We start from the raw sequence: 18,003 nt of genomic DNA, 5'->3' as shown, positions 1-18,003 counted from the left end.
CTCACCTATTCGGTAGAACCGGTTCGTCAAATCTACCGAACCGGTTAGAAGAGGTTCCACCAGTGGACCCGGAAAGCAGGCCACACCTACAGAAGAGGCTCCAAAATTTTTGGAAACCCACCACTGGTCCTTGGATATGATTATTCTACACTATCATGCTCATATTTATAAAACTCAGAGCCTCTGTGAAAGGTAAGGATGACTCCTGCGTTTGTGGTGCAATCAGAACATTGCGTGTGTTGAAGTTGTTTTAACGCAAACCAAAGATGCCTTTTAAAAAACAAGTTTACATCCTATTCTTATGCATGCCAGTGCTGTGTGGGAGGTCATTTAAGGTGGTTCTGACAAGTGTCGTCGGCATCTTCATATCCGGTCACATGGGTGGCAAGCCACTCCCATTCGATCACATGGGCGGCAAGCCACTCCCATCCGGTCACATGGGCGGCAAGCCACTCCCATCCGGTCACATGGGCGGCAAGCCACTCCCACAAAGGAGGCCACACCCACAGAGTAGGTTCGAACAATTTTTGAAACCCACTACTAGACAGAAGCTATCACTATTTTACTACAGCATTCAGAAAGCAGCAGATGAAATATGGTTCAGGATCATGCGATGGAAATCTCAAATTTCTAGAAACAATCTCATTAGTTAGTTCCCTGTTTGTGTGTAGGCTGAATGGTGATGCACCTTTGGTCTCGCATCTACATAGCTTCTGAATCCAGCAATCTTGCCAAAGTCTGAGAACTGTCTTCAGAAGGGAAGAAGTGTCTATCAAGAGACCTCTTTCAGTGGGCAACAACCTTCAACAAAATGTCCTTTCCAGAAAAGGCAAAACTGGAGTTTTCTTCCTTGTTGCTTTTTACTTTGCGATCGTGTTTAAAACTACTTTTAAACTGTTCTGATGTAGTGTTGTATTGTTTGGGTTTTTAAAATTAGTTTACATTGACCACTGTGATGGGAAAGCTCACTCTGCATTAACAATGATGGTTTTTTTCAGTTCCAAAGCCAGAAAGTCATACTGAGTCCCTGGGTCTCTTGCACCTACATGAGCTTAAGAGCGGTGGCCCAGTGGTTAGAGTGCAGTACTGCAGGCCACTTCAGCTGACTGCTATCTGCAGTTCGGCGGTTCAAATCTCACCGGCTCAGGGTTGACTCAGCCTTCCTTCCTTCCGAGGTGGGTGAAATGAGGACCCAGACTGTGGGGGCGATTTGCTGACTCTGTAAACCGCTTAGAGAGGGCTGAAAGCCCTATGAAGCGGTATATAAGTCTAACTGCTATTGCTATTGCTAAGAGCAGTGTTGCGGCCTGCCGGTGGCAAGCAAAGCTGGTGGCAGATGCAGACAATGAGGAGGTTGGGGAGGAACATGGGCCAGTCCTGGAGCCTGGGGAAGGCTCTGATGAGGGCGTAATTTGATGTTTGGTAGCTAGAGGGAACCACCTACTTACTTATTTGCCTGCATTGTAAAGCTATTTAAATTACTTTTGGTTCAATTCCCGAGAACCCAGCTCTTCCTCACATCACTGAGATCAGACTCAAATTATCCTGCTTTTCAAAAAAAAAAAGTATATCAGCTGGTTACAACATGTTTTGGTGCATCTCTTCCATTAATTCATGTTATAATTAATTCATATCATAATTCATATTAATTCAAATGTCTTAACTCATATGTTTACCATATTGACATCATTATACCTCCACTTTTAGTTGACTACAGTTATTTAAACATCCTTCATCCTTAACTATGCCAAAGGTTTAGTCCATAACCACATGCTGACATCTCATTTACTTGTTTGTAAAATCCTCTATTAACATCAAATCCTCATATCCTGTTTTAGCTGAACATCCATAATATTTAATACCAAAAATTCCATCTTCCATGCGATGTGGTTTATTATCATTCTCCCTTCTTTATGTAATTATATCGTATATCGTAACATTTTCCCCCATATTAGTTAACATTTAACTGTATATATTTTATTTTATTTTTTAATAGTAACAATTATTGTGATTAATAACCTTTGTATATGGTCCAAAAATATTTCCAACCTTCCCTTCTCATATCCAATTATTATTTATCATATCAACTCCACATTATATACATTACTATCAATATCAATTATTATTCAGCTATATCTATTACAAACAAGACTTTAATGCTGGGAAAAGTGAAGAAAGCAAGGAGAAGAGTAAGACAAGTAGCAAGGTGAATGGATTCAGTTATAATGGTAATAATGGGTGCACTGTTGAGAGACTTGAAGGACCAGGGTTAGGGACAGATTGTCATGGATGAAATCTACTATATGTTCCTTAAGAGTCTATACCCGTGATGGCGGACCTCTGGCACGTGTGCCACAGGTGGCATGTGGAGCCATTTGTCAGGGCACACAAGGCATTGTCCGGTCAGCTGGCCAGCGCGCATGGACGTGCTGTTTTGAGGTCATTTTTCGCCCTCCTGAAGGCCCCTGAAGGCTCCAAAGGGCTAATACCAGCCCTATGAGCAAACCTGAAGTCCACTCCCGAACTTCTGGTTTGCCTGTACGGCTGGTTTTTTGCATTCCGGAAGCTTAAGGGAAGCTCTTGAAACCTCCAGAGGGCTTCCGGGGGTGGGGTGGGGGGCTGTTTTCACCCTCCCCAGGCTCTTTTAGGTTTAGGTTTCGTTTTATTTATATGCCGCCCTATTCCCGGTGGGACTCAGGGCGGCGCACAAACCCAAAGGGGAAAGAGAAACACAACAAAACGACAAATACAGGCATTTTAAAAAAACGACCAACAGCCACACAAATCGAGAGGGGGAGGGAATTCATCGACCCCAGGCCTGCCGACACAGCCAAGTTTTAACGGCTTTTCAGAAGGCCTGGAGAGAGGTGAGGGTCCGAATCTCTGCGGGGAGCTCGTTCCAAAGGGCCGGAGCCTCTGGAGCCTGGGGAGGGCGAAAAAAGCATGCCAAAAATGGGGGGGGGAGCACTGGCCATCCTCTCTATAGTTGGGCAAGCTTTTTATCGCTTAAAATATTGCCACCGAAAGTTAACAATGTGTAGCAACATCTAGGAGAGCCACTTTGGTGTAGTGCAGGGGTCAGCAACCCATGGCTCTGGAGCCACATGTGGCTCTTTCATCCCTCTGCTGCAGCTCCGTCACAGGTTGGCACTACAATTTTGAGATGAGTTTCCGGTTTGGGGGGCGGGGGAGCAGGGCGCACCCGGAAGAGACTCTATGGCAAGGGGCAGGTTTTCTGGTCAGCTCCTTAATTGATAGGGCTTTGGTTAGGACAGGTAGAGGAAAAAGGACATTGAGACTCTATGGTGGGAAACTTCTGGTCGGCTCCAGAATTGAATGGGAGGAGCTTCTGGTTAGGATCTTTGTGGCTCTTTGAGTGGTTATGGTGGCCGTAGTGGTTGGATTGGATTTATTACATTTATATGCCGCCCTTTTCCCCGAAGGGGACTCAGGGCGGCTCACAATTCAATCAGGGAAGGGGGTACAGACAGGGGGATAAAAAGACGAGACATAACAATACAAAATTTAAAAACACACAACCACCATACCATTCAAGAAGGGGGGCAAAAACTCTTTAGCCCCAGGCCTGTCGGAACAGCCAGGTTTTAAGGGCTTTGCGGAAGGCCTGGAGGGTGGTGAGGGTTCGAATCTCCATGGGGAGCTCGTTCCAGACGGTCGGAGCAACCACAGAGAAGGCTCTCCTCTGGGTAGTCGCCAGCCGGCATTGGCCGGCGGATGGAATTCAGAGGAGGCCTAATCTGTGGGATCTGATCGGTCTATTGGAGGTAATTGGCAGCAGGCGGTCTCTCAAGTACCCAGGTCCAATACCATGAAGGGCTTTATAAGTGACGACTAGCGCCTTGAAGCGTATCCGGAGACCAATAGGCAGCCAGTGCAGCTCGCGGAGGATAGGTGTTACGTGGGTGAACCGAGGTGCACCCACAATCGCTCGCGCGGCTGCATTCTGGACAAGCTGAAGTCTCCAAATGCTCTTCAAGGGCTGCCCCATGTAGAGCACGTTGCAGTAGTCCAGTCTAGAGGTCACAAGGGCACGAGTGACTGTTGTGAGGGCCTCCCGGTTCAGGTAGGGACGCAACTGGTTAAGGCAAAGGGTTAAAAACTGGGAGTTCTAGTTCCATCTTGGACATAACACCAACTGGGTGACCACTGCTCTCTCTTTTAGCCACAGGAAGGAGGCAAGGACAACTCACTTCCGAAATCTTTCCAAGAAAACTGCAGAGTCTTGTCCATATAGTTGTCAGAGTTAACAGTGCATAGGTGCATACACATATAGATACATACCTTCTATGGTTCCTTCTCCATTTTTTCCATTGTTAAGTAGACGATAATAATATATATTATAAAATATATATAGCTCTTTTTAATATGCTTTTCTGAACTTTGCTTTAATTCTTTGCTTGTTGCATTTGACAAACTAAGGACACTGCTTCTTTAAAAGCCTTTTATTTTCCTTCACCGTTATTGTTGTACAATACAAATTTCACCTTTTTGAACACACAAAAATCCTACAGAAGATAATTCTGCTTCATGTAAAATACAGAATGAATGAATATATATATATATATATATATATATATATATATATATATATATATATATATATATATATATATATATATATATATATATATATATATATATATATATATATATATATATATCATATGCTTCTTCATTCTTAAAAAACTATTTTTGCTCTGCACATTGGCAAGTTTAGGATAGAATACTTCCCCCAAACAAAGTATGTATGGCAGAATTTAAAATTTTAGAATTACATGCAGTTTCTGCACAAACCCTGTTTTTAAATAAATCAATTGTTTTCCAACAATATTTTCATTCAGGGATCAGACATTGTTTATAATTTGAATTTATTTTTATTTGTTTATACTTTATTTATACTTTGAAAAATAAACTCATAATAAGGAAGTCATGGCTGTTTTCTTGCTATAGTTAAAAATTCATGTATGGAGTAGACAATAAAATAATTTAAATAGTATATTTCGTTCTAACCTGCTCACAAAGTGTGAAGACATGATTATCATATTAGATTCCCCCCAGCCCCCGCCCGCCCAATTCAGTCATCTGAATATTGCAAACAGATTTCCAGTTTAATTTAGATATAAAATTTGATAATGTGTACAATACGTATAACCTTGGTTTTGTGGAATACTTTTATTTTAAACAAAAGTTTGTAAAGAATGCCTACTGACCATACTATCAAGACAAGAAAGGCACTAAGAACACACAAATCTTTCTCCCAAGGAGCATTATTTTTTAAAGTTTTAAACTCTTTTCTCTGTCGTGTAAAAACCGTTTTTAGAATTCATTTGAATGCATTATTCTTTTGAAAAATAAAGTTAGGAAATACTTAGAAAATCACTTTACAACAGAATAGTATTTTTTTTTTTGCACCGTTTTGACACTGTCACTGCAGATTTACAAAATCAATGATTACCAAACCTTTCCGCGTCTATCATTTTGTAGCTTCAGTGAAACAGATAAGAAAGATTCCTGTATATTTATTTATTTATCCAAGTCAGGTATTTAGAAACCTTCATATAGACATTTGCTAGAAAATGGCTTACAGCCCAATCTTTGGGGCAAGAGATATGAAAATTATGTTTTCCCAAGAAAATAATATGCTTCATTCCCAGATCTGACTGGAAAGACCAGAACTTAATGATATAAAAGCTTTTTTTGTCTGTTGTTATGCTGCTGCATCATATACAAAGAAACAGGGTGATGAGCAATGCAAATCCATAATCTATTAACAAGAAATGTATACAGTGCATGATAAGTTACCATAACTTTATTGTTGTCCATTGCAGATCCTTTGGAGAAAAAAAAAGTTATCACAGTGCTTGCCAGGTAAGAGATTAAAGTCAAGGTAAGGGTTAAAAGGTAGAATTAAGGGACCAGTTCAATTGCTATGGCGTCACATCTAGGGGAGTTCCGAGCACTTTTCAGACAGTTCTCTCGCCAGCTCCTTATTCTTATCTGTTATGTATCATTCACCAGTTTGCTGTATTTTGCTGACCGTCCGAGGTGTAAAGCTTGCCAGGAAAAAGGCCAATGATAGGAACGTGGTACAATGCCTTGGACATTCTTTTCAAAGTACTGGAAGGGTCTGTACCACCACACCCGTGCAAGGAGATTAGTCTGAGAAGCTTCTTTTAGCACCTAGGAGGGGGAAAAACATTATAAATAAGCTATTTAGTTAACAGCACTCAGAATAGTGAATTTATTCCGTGACCCGTCAAAACCGCGGTCCACAAAAGCGCGATCGACGAAAGCGTGAAAGCGTCATAATCGTGGTTCAGACTGATTTTGGAGTAGGCCCTGTGATCATATATTGTAAGAGCTACTTAAGACACGAGTAACTGCAAACCTTAAGAGCCGTGGTGGTTAGAATGCAGTACGTCAGGCTAACTCTGCCAACTGCCAGCAGTTCAATCCTGACCAGCTCAAGGTTGAATCGGCCTTCCATTCTTCCGAGGCCGATAAAATGAGGACCCAAGATTGTTGGGGGCAATAGGCTGACTCTGTAAACCGCTTAGAGGGCTGGAAAGCATTGCGAAGTGTGTATAAGTCTAAAAACACCATTCCTGGGCTCCTATATTATGTCTACCTAACACAGTGTTTCTCAACCTTGTCAACTTGAAGGTGTGTGGACTTCAACTCCCAGAATTCCCCAGCCAGCATTCGCTATGACCTAACATGTTTACTTCCAAAAAGAGGTCCTTCTTGCAGACAACACATCAGAATCCCTGAAAGATGATCTTCAACTGTCTTGTCGAAGATCATCTCAGCTTTTGCCTCCCAGTTTTTCTGTTACATAGAAAGAATCTCGAAATTTAGCTTGAGGAAGTTCGATTACCTTTAAAATTACACTGAAGTATATAACTTCATAAGTAACAATAGCAATAGCAATAGCAGTTAGACTTATATACCGCTTCATAGGGCTTTCAGCCCTCTCTAAGCAGTTTACAGAGTCAGCATATTGCCCCAACAACAATCCGGGTCCTCATTTTACCCACCTCGGAAGGATGGAAGGCTGAGTCAACCCTGAGCCGGTGAGATTTGAACAGCCGAACTGCTGAACTGCAGTCAGCCTGCAGTGCTACATTTAACCACTGCGCCACCTCGGCTCTATTTATAACAGAGAGCAGATCAATAGTTATTCAGTAAGCACAGTCTTCAGGACCTATTTTATCACTTGCGTCGTGTTATTATGGGATTTAGCCTTATGACTAAATTCGAGACGTTGATACTGGCCTCAAAAGCTGACTTGCCAAATTATCTGTTGCTTCAGAGACTATTATCAAGGAAATAATAATGTACTTAGTCTTATGACACATATAACACTTACTTAAGATTGTTTTTTTCCTATGAAAAAAAACGAGTCTAATTATAAAACTCAAAGTTACAAAATAGATGGGTTCACTGTTTGTGTGGTTTGTGTGGTTTATTTAACAGCATAGCACTTTTCTACTTTAGGAACAATCTTTCCCCCTTTTTTGCACAATTCTTACAGAAATGGGTTTTTGGGTGACTCAGGCCTTCAGTCATCAACTGTGTGATGGGTTAAAACTTGTGGCTTCCCAACTTCCTCAAATGTGTCTTTCAGTTTATTCTTCTACCAGCTTCCTTAGAATGAGAAAACAGTGGTCTGTTACCCAATATCCAGCGGATTAATCCCCCAAATAATTTGGGAAGAGAGGGCTCCAGTTCCACTTCTGGGGGAAGGATATTGCAAAATCTCCATTCCCACCCCATTCTGGGGCCAGCCAGAGGTGGTATTTGCTGTTTCTCCAAACTACTCAAAATTTCCACTACCAGTTTTCCAGAACCTGCTGAATTTCACCCCTGCTGTTAAGTGAATCACTACAATTGTTAATTTAGTAAAATGGTTGTTAAGTGAATCTCGCTTCTCCGTTGACTTTGGTGGTCAGAAAATTGCAAAAGCGAATCACAGGACTTGCCGGACATTGCAACAGTCCTAAATATAAGTCAATTGCAAAGCATCTGAATTTTGAGAACATGACTATGAGGATGCTGCAACGGTCATAAAGTGTGAAAAGGGGTCATAAGTCACTCTTTCCATGCCATTGTAATTTTGGACTCACTAAATACAGTGTTGTAAGTCAAAGACTACCTGCATTTTAATATTAACCTAAAAAAAACCCTAATCCTTCAAGTAAGAGATTAAACTATACCTGGGGTACTATAAGAAGGAGGGATCCAGCCATAAAATAAGCTTGTGCTCAAATGATCATTATACTGGACTGGACCCGGATACCTGCGCGACCGTCTTCTGCCACATACCTCCCTTAGACCAATAAGATCGCACAGGATGGACCTTCTCCGGGTGCCTTCAGCGGGACAATGCCGGCTGGCGACACCTAGGAGTAGGGCCTTCTCTGTTGCCGCTCTGGCCCTATGGAATGAGCTGCCCCCAGAGATCCGGGCCCCGCCCACTCTCATAGCCTTTCGCAAAGCCATTAAAACCTGGCTTTTCCAGCAGGCCTGGGGGCTCTTGACCCCTTGATTGAGGTCCAGCCCCCTTTCGACTGGGTGTTTGTTGAGTTCCTTTTTTAACTTTGTTGTGTCCCATTGTTTTTAAAAATTCTTTTTAATTTTTTTTCATTTCTGTAAGCCGCCCGGACTCCCTCAGGATTGGGCGGCATAGAAATTCAATAAATGAAATGAAATGAATGAACTAGACCCTGATAATGCATTTTTACAGGGGAAAGAAAAGAAACTCACTTGTTGATTGGCCATGGTATGATACCACCAGAAAAGTCTTGTAGTGATGTAGTAAGCCACTACCACATCCACAGTGTAGTGATCATGAGCTAAAAGAATACAGAACATCCCGACTATGCTGAGAGCCCAGCAAATCCAATGATACCACCACAATCGCCGAGGTGAATCTGAAAATAAGGAAAAACACAGGGGGCCTTAATTCGTGAATTCTTCAAACACAAAATATCTTCACGCCCAGAAATTAAAGTGCCTGCTATTCTGAAAAACAAGATCATTCCCAAGTAGAACTGGGTGAGCCGTGGTGGCGCAGTGGTTAGAGATGTAATATTGCAGGCTGACGCTGCATTCCACTGCCAGGAGTTCGATCCTGACTGGCTCAAGGTTGACTCAGCCTTCCATCCTTTCGAGGTCGATAAAATGAGGACCCAGATTGTTGGGGGAAATATGCTGATTCTGTAAAGGGCTGTAAAGCACTATGAAGTGGTATGTAAGTCTTAGTGCTTATTGCAAGTCATGTGCAGAAAAGCAAGGGACATAACAGCAGTCTTCATATACTTGAGGGGGCTATCGTAAGGGAGATGGTCGGCACTAATTCTTTGTAGCTCCGATGGGTTAGCTGCTTTGTAGAGGGAAATTCAAAATCAAATGAAGGAAGAATTCGCTGAATGTGGGAGTTATTAAGCCAGGAGTGGGGAACTATGGCTCATTCTGGCTCAGGAATTCTGGGAGTTGAAGTCCACAAGTTCCCCACCTCTTTATTAAGCAATAAAATACTTGCCATCTGGAGCCATAAGTGCTCCACTGTGGGAGGTATTTTAAGCAAAAATTGGAGAGCCATTGATTGGAGCTAGTATGACATTCCTGCCATATGCCTAGGATTGGACTAAAAGGACATCTTCCAATCACATGATTCTATGATTTCCACAACCTGAAATGATCCTAAATCCACTTTGAGAAACATGCAGTGTTTTGGAGAAAACTGTCACCATTCAAATGAGATCTCAACTGAAGATATGTATTTTTTAATGCCATTGCGGTGTTATCTTGCTTTTTCATAATCCAAGCATTAGATTACAAATTCTCTATTTCCAATAGCAATGGCAGTTAGACTTATATACCGCTTCATAGGGCTTTCAGCCCTCTCTAAGCAGTTTACAGAGTCAGCATATCGCCCCCCACAGTCTGGGTCCTCATTTTACCCACCTCGGAAGGATGGAAGGCTGAGTCAACCTTGAGCCGGTGAGATTTGAACCGCTGAACTGCAGATAACAGTCAGCTGAAGTGGCCTGCAGTACTGCACCCTAAGCACTGCGCCACCTCGGCTCAGATTATAACCCAGATATTTCCCCAACCTAGTTGAGATGGCTGATATATGAATAACTTTAACATACAACTAATTTGTAAATCAGCACCATTTTGCATTTTATCCTAGAGTGGGGAGAAAGTCATTTTTTTAAAGTGAACAGGTTTCAGTCTAGTTGGCCAACTGATAACCACATAAGTATAATCTTTACTGTCATTGTACTTAAATTCAACAATCTGCCAATTGATGTTTTCATAACAAGGGCTATAGCTTCTAAGGCCCTGCCATGCTGTGTTACTGACAAAGGTTGAAAAGAATAGAGTATAATTTTTGTCTAAAAAAAACTTTTCCAAGAGTTGAATCTCCATAGCATTTCAAATTGAAGTTTGCAAAGTTCGGAACAGTATCAGGATCAAACTGGGTGGATGAAATGGACTTTCTAAGGGTAAAAGAAAGGATTAATCCCTCATTCCTATTACCCCCGAGAAATATTAAAATTCCCTCTTACTGGAATGCTATTACCAATTGATATAATTTTTGATATTAAAAAAATCGTAAGGATGAAATGAATATTTTCAGCATTAATGGTTCATTTATTATGAATATGTAATTACACCTAAAAATAGATATTTAACTTATAAGCATTTCATTTTAAATGCAAGCACGGCTCACGCTGTAGAGAGTGCTATCGTGACTGACATTTTAGGAAGTCAGATAGATGCAGCAATAATTGGATTGCTAATTTATGTAATTTAAATGTAATTTAAATATAAATGTTTAATCTATAGCACAGCTTGATCTTTGTGGTTACATTAATCTAATTTCTACTAATAAAGTTGCTTTATTTTGGGGGGAGTTATACCCTAAAAGATACTTCTTTAAAAAAACATATAATAATTTGTGAATCTGGGTGATCCCAATTAATCGAATAACATATATTGTTCTATCGTATAATGGCGGCACTTACACTCTTTGATAAATAAGTATGTCAGAGTTAACATCACCGTATGGCCGCTGTATAGGTAGTCACCGCACATGTCATGGGCTCCTGTGATTGACAGCCCGCCCCCGGCAAGCAGCTTCATGATCCTTCTCATGTGTGATTCCCAGTCGCCAAAAAGCTTCAGAAAGGAAGAAGGGATAAAACCAAACATGTTAGGTTCAAATGTGCCTAACTGCAACACATTGTACTGCAAGGAATTAAATTTCCAGGCCATTGAATGAATCAAAGAAGCAGAGGGGATAAATAGCAATAAAGAATTTTTGTTCCAACACAAAGGCTCATGGATTATAGCATAAGCTTGAAGTACGTTCACTGTACAAAAAGCTTTTTACAAGAATGTGTTTGCTAATCTTTTTCCCAGAACCGCAAATTTCTTCACAGGTTTCAAAATTGTAAGACATATACCCCTTACGAAAACTTTTCTTTTTGCATAACCACATACTTTCCAGTTCCCCCCCCCCCTAGTCATGATTGTTTCCTCAAAACACAAAATAGGAACCTAATATCACTTTCATTGTTCAGCATAAATGGATTAAAATATCAGAGAAGCGACTTGCTCAGCAAAACCATTTTCTTTCTTTCTCTACTATAATCAGTCCGTGACCCGTCAAAAGCGCGGACGACAAAAGCGCGATCGACAAAATCGCGCCTTTGACGTCATCACAGCGCGACAAAAAAGATTGAAAAATTCAAATAAAAATTAATAAAAATTAAATTAAAGCAAGCCGATTCACATAAAGGTAAGGGTTAGGTTTAGGGTTAGGGTTAGGTTAAGGGTTAGGGTTAGCTTTAGAGCGTTAGCGTTAGCGTTAGGGTTAGGTTAAGGGTTAGCGTTAGGTTTTTCGTTACTTTAACGGTTAGGTTTAGGGTTAGGTTTAGGGTTAGGTTAAGAGTTAGGTTTAGGGTTAGGTTTAGGGTTAGGTTTGGGGGGCTTAGGGTAAGGTTTTCGCTTTATTTTTACATTTTTCGAACTTTTTCGTCGCGCTGTGATGACGTCACAGCGCGCTTTTGTCGAGCGCGATTTTGTCCTACGCGCTTTTGTGGTGGAACCTAATCAGTCAAATGACACAAGAAGTCAGAATCATTGTTTAGCTGGGGAGAACTGACCTATCTTCTTTGCAGAAGGATTAACAAGAAATGGTTGAAATGAATATTACTCTTTTTGGATAGAAATAAACAGATCCAGAATCCAATCTCACAAAGCTAGGACCAAGTTTAATAGATTCATTCCTCATCTGTATGTGTACTTTTTCTATATATTGGCACTGAAGGGTATTAAGAAAAATAGAGACTATAATGACCATGCAAGAAAATATTGGTTTAAACCCAAACAAGTCCTATACAGGTATCTAAATATTGAGGTGGCGCAGTGGTTAAATGCAGCACTGCAGGCTACTGCTAGATCAGCAGTTCAGCGGTTCAAATCTCACCGGCTCAGGGTTGACTCAGCCTTCCATCCTTCCGAGGTGGGTAAAATGAGGACCCAGATTGTTGGGGGCAATATGCTGACTCTCTGTAAACCGCTTAGAGAGGCCTGAAAGGCCTATGAAGCGGTATATAAATCTACTGCTATTGCTATATATATATTGCCACTAACTCACTTATCTTGTTTCTTTGAAAATTCTAAACAACAATGCCATTTAGCTGACATCTGAAAGAAAAACTTGAATGAAGTTGCTCACGTATGTTTACAACAGCTATAAAACAACAGAGTTCCTAATATATTGCAATATTTTCTAGGAAGTTCGCAAGAAAAGTGCAATACATTGTAAGAACCCAATTGCCATGTTTTTAAGAGAGCTGACAAGAAAATAAACTTTATTTCCCCAAACTCATAAATGGCAACTTAAACCTGCTGGTTATAAATATGGATTAAGGAGGAGAAACAGGATAAATATGGCATTCTTTGTGTTTATAAAACTGTTAACATAACTGTTATCAAACAAAATTATTATTTATAAGGAAAAAAAATTATTTTTTATTCTCTTACCTACCATTTTATGTATACATTCACATAATTGTTATTCTTTACAGTTATCATTCTTATACATTTATTATTTCATTTAATAGGTTATAATATACAGTTTGGGTTGTTTATTTACCATCCCTTCCTCCTGTTGTAACACCACCTTATTTTCCCTTTCTTTTCTCCCTCCCTCCCTTCTCTACTTTTCTTCCTTCTTCCTATCCTTCCTCTTCCTTCTTCCCTTCCCTTTCTCCTACTGCTACTCTTCCTCTTCCCCTTCCTACCCTCTCTCCTTCTCTTCCTCTCCATTCCATCCTCCTCTCCTCTCCTCTTTCTTCTTTCCCCCATCTTCCTTTCATTCTCCCTTCCTCTCTCCTTTTCTTTTCTATTCTTGTAGGTCAGATCTCAGTTTATGTTTTCTTGGGATGGTTTTTTTGCAAACCCAAGTATAATTTCATATCATTTCTTATTTCCTTACCTTCGCTAATCTATCCTAGCTATATTTCCTCCCCCTCTATGCCTCGCTCTTGGATATATACTTATATATTTAATATTTTCTTTTCTGTTTTCCCCTTCTTCCCCATCTTTTCCATTTAACAGTGCATCATCTGGGTTCTATATCTTCTCCTTACTTTCTTTTCTAGTTTCCTTTCTCTAGCCAATCATAGAATCTTCCCCATGTCTTGAAGTACTCAGATTCCTCTTTATCCTTTATTTTCATTGTCAACCTATTCATCTCGGCACAATCTAACATCTTTTTTATTATCTCTTCATCTGTTGGAAGCTTATTTAATTTCCAATTTTGGGCAAATACAATTCTTGCTGCTATAGTTACATGTATAATCAAATAAGTATCCTCTTCCTCGAATTTCTCTGGGATAATACCTAGTAAAATATCTCCATTATTAAATGTCTCTGTCTAGCTCTACATCAATGTGTCCAAAGGACGTATCTACCTGTCTTGTGCTTCTCCTAACTATCAAGCAATTTTTCTGGATGATAAATTGTGGAACGATATTAAGGCTGTTACCCTTAATTGATTAGTTATTTCTATCACACTACGTGCCAATATGGTAATTGGAGTGTTTATAAATTCGTTCGAAATTCACATGCCGTACTCAGGCATGAAATCCGCTTACTTCGCTACCGGTTCAGAACCGGGAGCTCGCACGCAGCACTTCTGCGCATGTGTAGAGCGTCCGTGATTGCATCTGGGCAGGTGGGCAGAGCCTCACGCCGCCGCCACTACCGTAGCAAACTTCTGGCTGTACTTCTCTGGTCTTCCTAAGGAATGAGATCAATTATTGACAGTCTTTCTTGCCTTTGAAGCTGGGTATTTCATGGGTCTATTTCAATGCGATCACCAAATGATTGGTTTTGAACAAAAAGCCATGAAAGGATAACAGAAATATGGAACTGAATCCTGACAGAACCTGTTCATCTGGTTGAGCAACAGAAAATTGAGCAATAATTAATACTGACTATCTATGGGGGGAAAAAATTCAGCCAATTTCCTTTGGTTAAGAAATTCATTAGTCACTCTGAGCCAGCTCTTCCAGAATGTCTAATGAAGGGGGAAAAAATGTTGTTAGATAATGATAGCAAAATAAAAAAAGTTTACCTTTGGCGAACAGTTGAAATGCATGCCAGGTACTGGGAGTGTCGTTACATACATTGTAATGCACCGATATAAGTACAATGTGCCAACTATACAAAGAAATCTTCTGCCAATAATAGACCTGAAAGGAGAAAGAAAAGGTAGAGAAAATTGTATATCATGTGAAGAATGCTTCAGAATATTGTAAAAAGAGTGCTCTCCATAAGGCACTAGGCTGAAAACTACGAAAAACAAATATATTCCAACTTCACAGAACTAGAATAGATCCAAGAAGACTGTAGTGTAGGCGAAAGCATAAGAAAGATTCTTCAAACTGTTTCTACGTTAAATCTGGTTCTTAGCTTTCTTTTCTACATGACCAAAAAAACAGAATTATTGGATGTTTTCCCAAAGAGCTGCAAAAACTGCTGAATGCAGTGTGGGATGTAATCTGGAATAATATGGCGTAGAGCAGAGATGTCAATCTCACATCGCCGTAGCGGTGTCACGTGACGTATCACAACTTTTCTTCTCCTTCGCTAAACTGGGCATGGGCGTGGCCAGCGCACGACGCGCCCGGCCCACAGGTCGCAAGTTTGACACCCCTGGTGTAGAGGGGCTGAAGGCATATTCATCATCTTCTCCAATCAAATAAATGTATTTATTCCATTCATGGGTTTTTAACTTTTTATGGGCTTTTAAGTTTATTAAAAGTTTATTATGATGTGTTTATTTTTAGGATAGCAAGGAGCTGCAAAAAACTGAAAAAAACAAATTACACTAAGAAAAAAAGGTTTTTCTTCTTAACTGTTGTTAGTTATTCTCTCTTTAGACCCCATTTAGAGACCTTTTGCCATTTTTAACAAAATCGACATCAAAAATGATTTTCTTAAAATCGTTTAGTTCTTTTGGTTCTTAAAACTAAATATGTTCATGCTCAAACTCTCTATTGCTTTTATCAATGTAAATACTTAGTTGTAAGGCCTCTTTCTAGTTCCCCTGGACTACTTAAAAGTCCAGACATTCTTAACTATTACAAGACATAGAAGACATTTCCTCAGATTCTTTGATTTAAGACAGTGTTTCTCAACCTTGTCAACTTGAAGATGTCTGGACTTCAACTCCCAGAATTCCCCAGCCAGCGAATGCTGGCTGGGGAATTCTGGGAGTTGAAGTCCAGACATCTTCAAGTTGACACGGTTGAGAAACACTGATTTAAGATCAGTAACTAATTCATGTAAGATATTCTAAATTTTTATTAACAGCTTAGAAGACAACATTGCGGTTTAAGAAAAAAAGTTTGGGGAACAAGTCCAACTAGAAGCAGTAGCTAACTGATCTGAAGCAGCCCAGTTAGACTTAAAACATGCCTAGAGCTTGGATGGTAACAGATGTGGGTTCCTACCAGTTCGCACTATTCGGTAGAACCGGTTCGTCAAATCTACCGAACCGGTTAGAAGAGGTTCCACCAGTGGACCCGGAAAGCAGGCCACACCTACAGAAGAGGTTCCAAAAGTTTTTGAAACCCACCACTGGTCCTTGGATATGATTATTCTACACTATCATGCTCCTATTTATAAAACTCAGTGCCTCTGTGAAAGGTAAGGATGACTACTGCGTTTGTGGTGCAATCAGAACATTGCGTGTGTTGAAGTTGTTTTAACGCAAACCAAAGACGCCTTTTAAAAAACAAGTTTACATCCTATTCTTATGCATGCCAGTGCCGCGTGTGAGGTAACTTAAGGTGGTTCTGACAAGTGTCGTCGGCATCTTCATATCCGGTCACATGGGCAGCAAGCCACTCCCATCCGGTCACATGGGCGGCAAGCCACTCCCACAAAGGAGGCCACACCCACAGAGTAGGTCCGAACAATTTTTGAAACCCACCACTGGATGGTAACCACCCCAAAAATACCAGGGCAGAAAGTTAAACTGGAAAGACATTTTAAAAAATCTAAGAAAGAAACAACTACCGTGTTTCCCTCAAAATAAGACATGGCCTTATTTTCTTTTGACCCCCAAAATATGCACATGGCCTTATTTTCAGGGAGGTCTTATTATTTTCGAGGTACAGGAGGCGGCGAGCATAGTCACCTCATGGCTGCTGCGATGTTGCAATATTTTCAGAGAGGGGGGGGAGGGCTTATTTTAGCGCATGCACTCAAAAGCCCGATTGGGCATTTATTATCTGGGGTCTTATTTTCAGGGAAACAGGGTAACCACTTTCATATTGTTACCAAAGAATACAATTGGGGAGAGTTGAACTCAACTCAGAGAGACTTTACTTTTACTGTTGATAGCAAATTTATTTATTTATTTATGATTAAAATTTATATGCCGCCCAATCCCGAAGGACTCCAGGCGGCTTACAAAAGAAGAAAAAGAGAAAGAAAAAAAATAAGAAAAAAGACAGTTTAAAATCACATGCATTCATTCTAACTGGGGCTGGACTTCAACAATGAGGTCAACAGCCCCAGGCCTGCCGGAACAGCCAGGTTTTTACAGCTTTCCTGAAGGCCATGAGAGTGGGTATGGTCTGGATCTCTGGGGGTAGCTGATTCCAGAGCGTCGGAGCAGCCACAGAGAAGGCTCTCCTCCGGGGGCCCGCCAGCCGACGGCATCTGAAGGAGGCCCAATCTGTGGGATCTTACTGGCCGTTGGCAGTAGGCGGTCTCGAAGGTACGCTGGCCCTAAGCCATGTAGGGCTTTAAAGGTAATAACCAACACCTTGAATTGCGTCCGGAGACCAATTGGTAGCCAGTGCAGCTCATGGAGGACAGCTGTAACGTGGGTGTACCTCGGTCCACCCAATATCGCTCGCACGGCCGCATTCTGGACTAGCTGCAGTCTCCGAACGCTTTTCAAGGGTAGATATTTAAAATATATAAAATATTTTCAATCAGATATAGTTTCCAGATTTAGCATACTTATAGCACAGTTATTGAAATGGGATTTCAGTTAATAGCTATGTAGTATGGCAACATACAAAAACAGCCAATTGAATGTGTATGTATATATAAGCAGTTAGCTTCCTCCCATAATTGGGGCTTACCAGGGGTTGTAAAAATCTAATATATATATATATATATATATATATATATATATATATATATATATATATATATATATATATATATATATATATATATATATATATATATATATATATATATATATATATATATATATATATATATATATGTTTTTATTTGTGCTGATAAATAACACAAATATAACAAAGGCAACAGTAAAAATATTGGGTTTCTGTCTGGATGGACTCTTGTGACGAGCCTAATGACAGAGAGTGGAAGTGTGATCTTCCTCCCACACTTGGGCATACCAGGGGT

At 40.4% G+C, this 18,003-nt stretch overlaps 1 protein-coding gene across 1 annotated transcript in view; it reads right to left on the bottom strand.

Moving 5' to 3' along the window:
• Positions 1-5,529: 5,529 nt before the first annotated feature.
• SGMS1 (sphingomyelin synthase 1) overlaps positions 5,530-18,003 on the bottom strand; it is a 62,721-nt gene continuing 50,247 nt past the window's right edge. Inside the window, exons 3-6 of the mRNA XM_087702545.1 lie at positions 14,681-14,798; positions 11,058-11,211; positions 8,788-8,954; positions 5,530-6,201 (exon numbers count right to left, since the gene is read on the bottom strand). Of these exons, the coding sequence (XP_087558671.1) occupies positions 6,022-6,201; positions 8,788-8,954; positions 11,058-11,211; positions 14,681-14,798 (619 nt within the window). The 3' untranslated portion in view covers positions 5,530-6,021. The remainder of the gene's footprint in view (positions 6,202-8,787; positions 8,955-11,057; positions 11,212-14,680; positions 14,799-18,003) is intronic.

The sequence above is a fragment of the Thamnophis sirtalis genome, unplaced genomic scaffold (genome assembly GCF_051295495.1).
Source record: "Thamnophis sirtalis isolate CommonGarterSnake01/CBP01778 unplaced genomic scaffold, rThaSir2_p1.2 scaffold_15, whole genome shotgun sequence".
Lineage (NCBI taxonomy): Eukaryota > Metazoa > Chordata > Lepidosauria > Squamata > Natricidae > Thamnophis > Thamnophis sirtalis.
The sequence above is the reverse complement of the archived record's forward strand: the minus strand, read 5'-3'. Positions and strand labels throughout refer to the sequence as shown.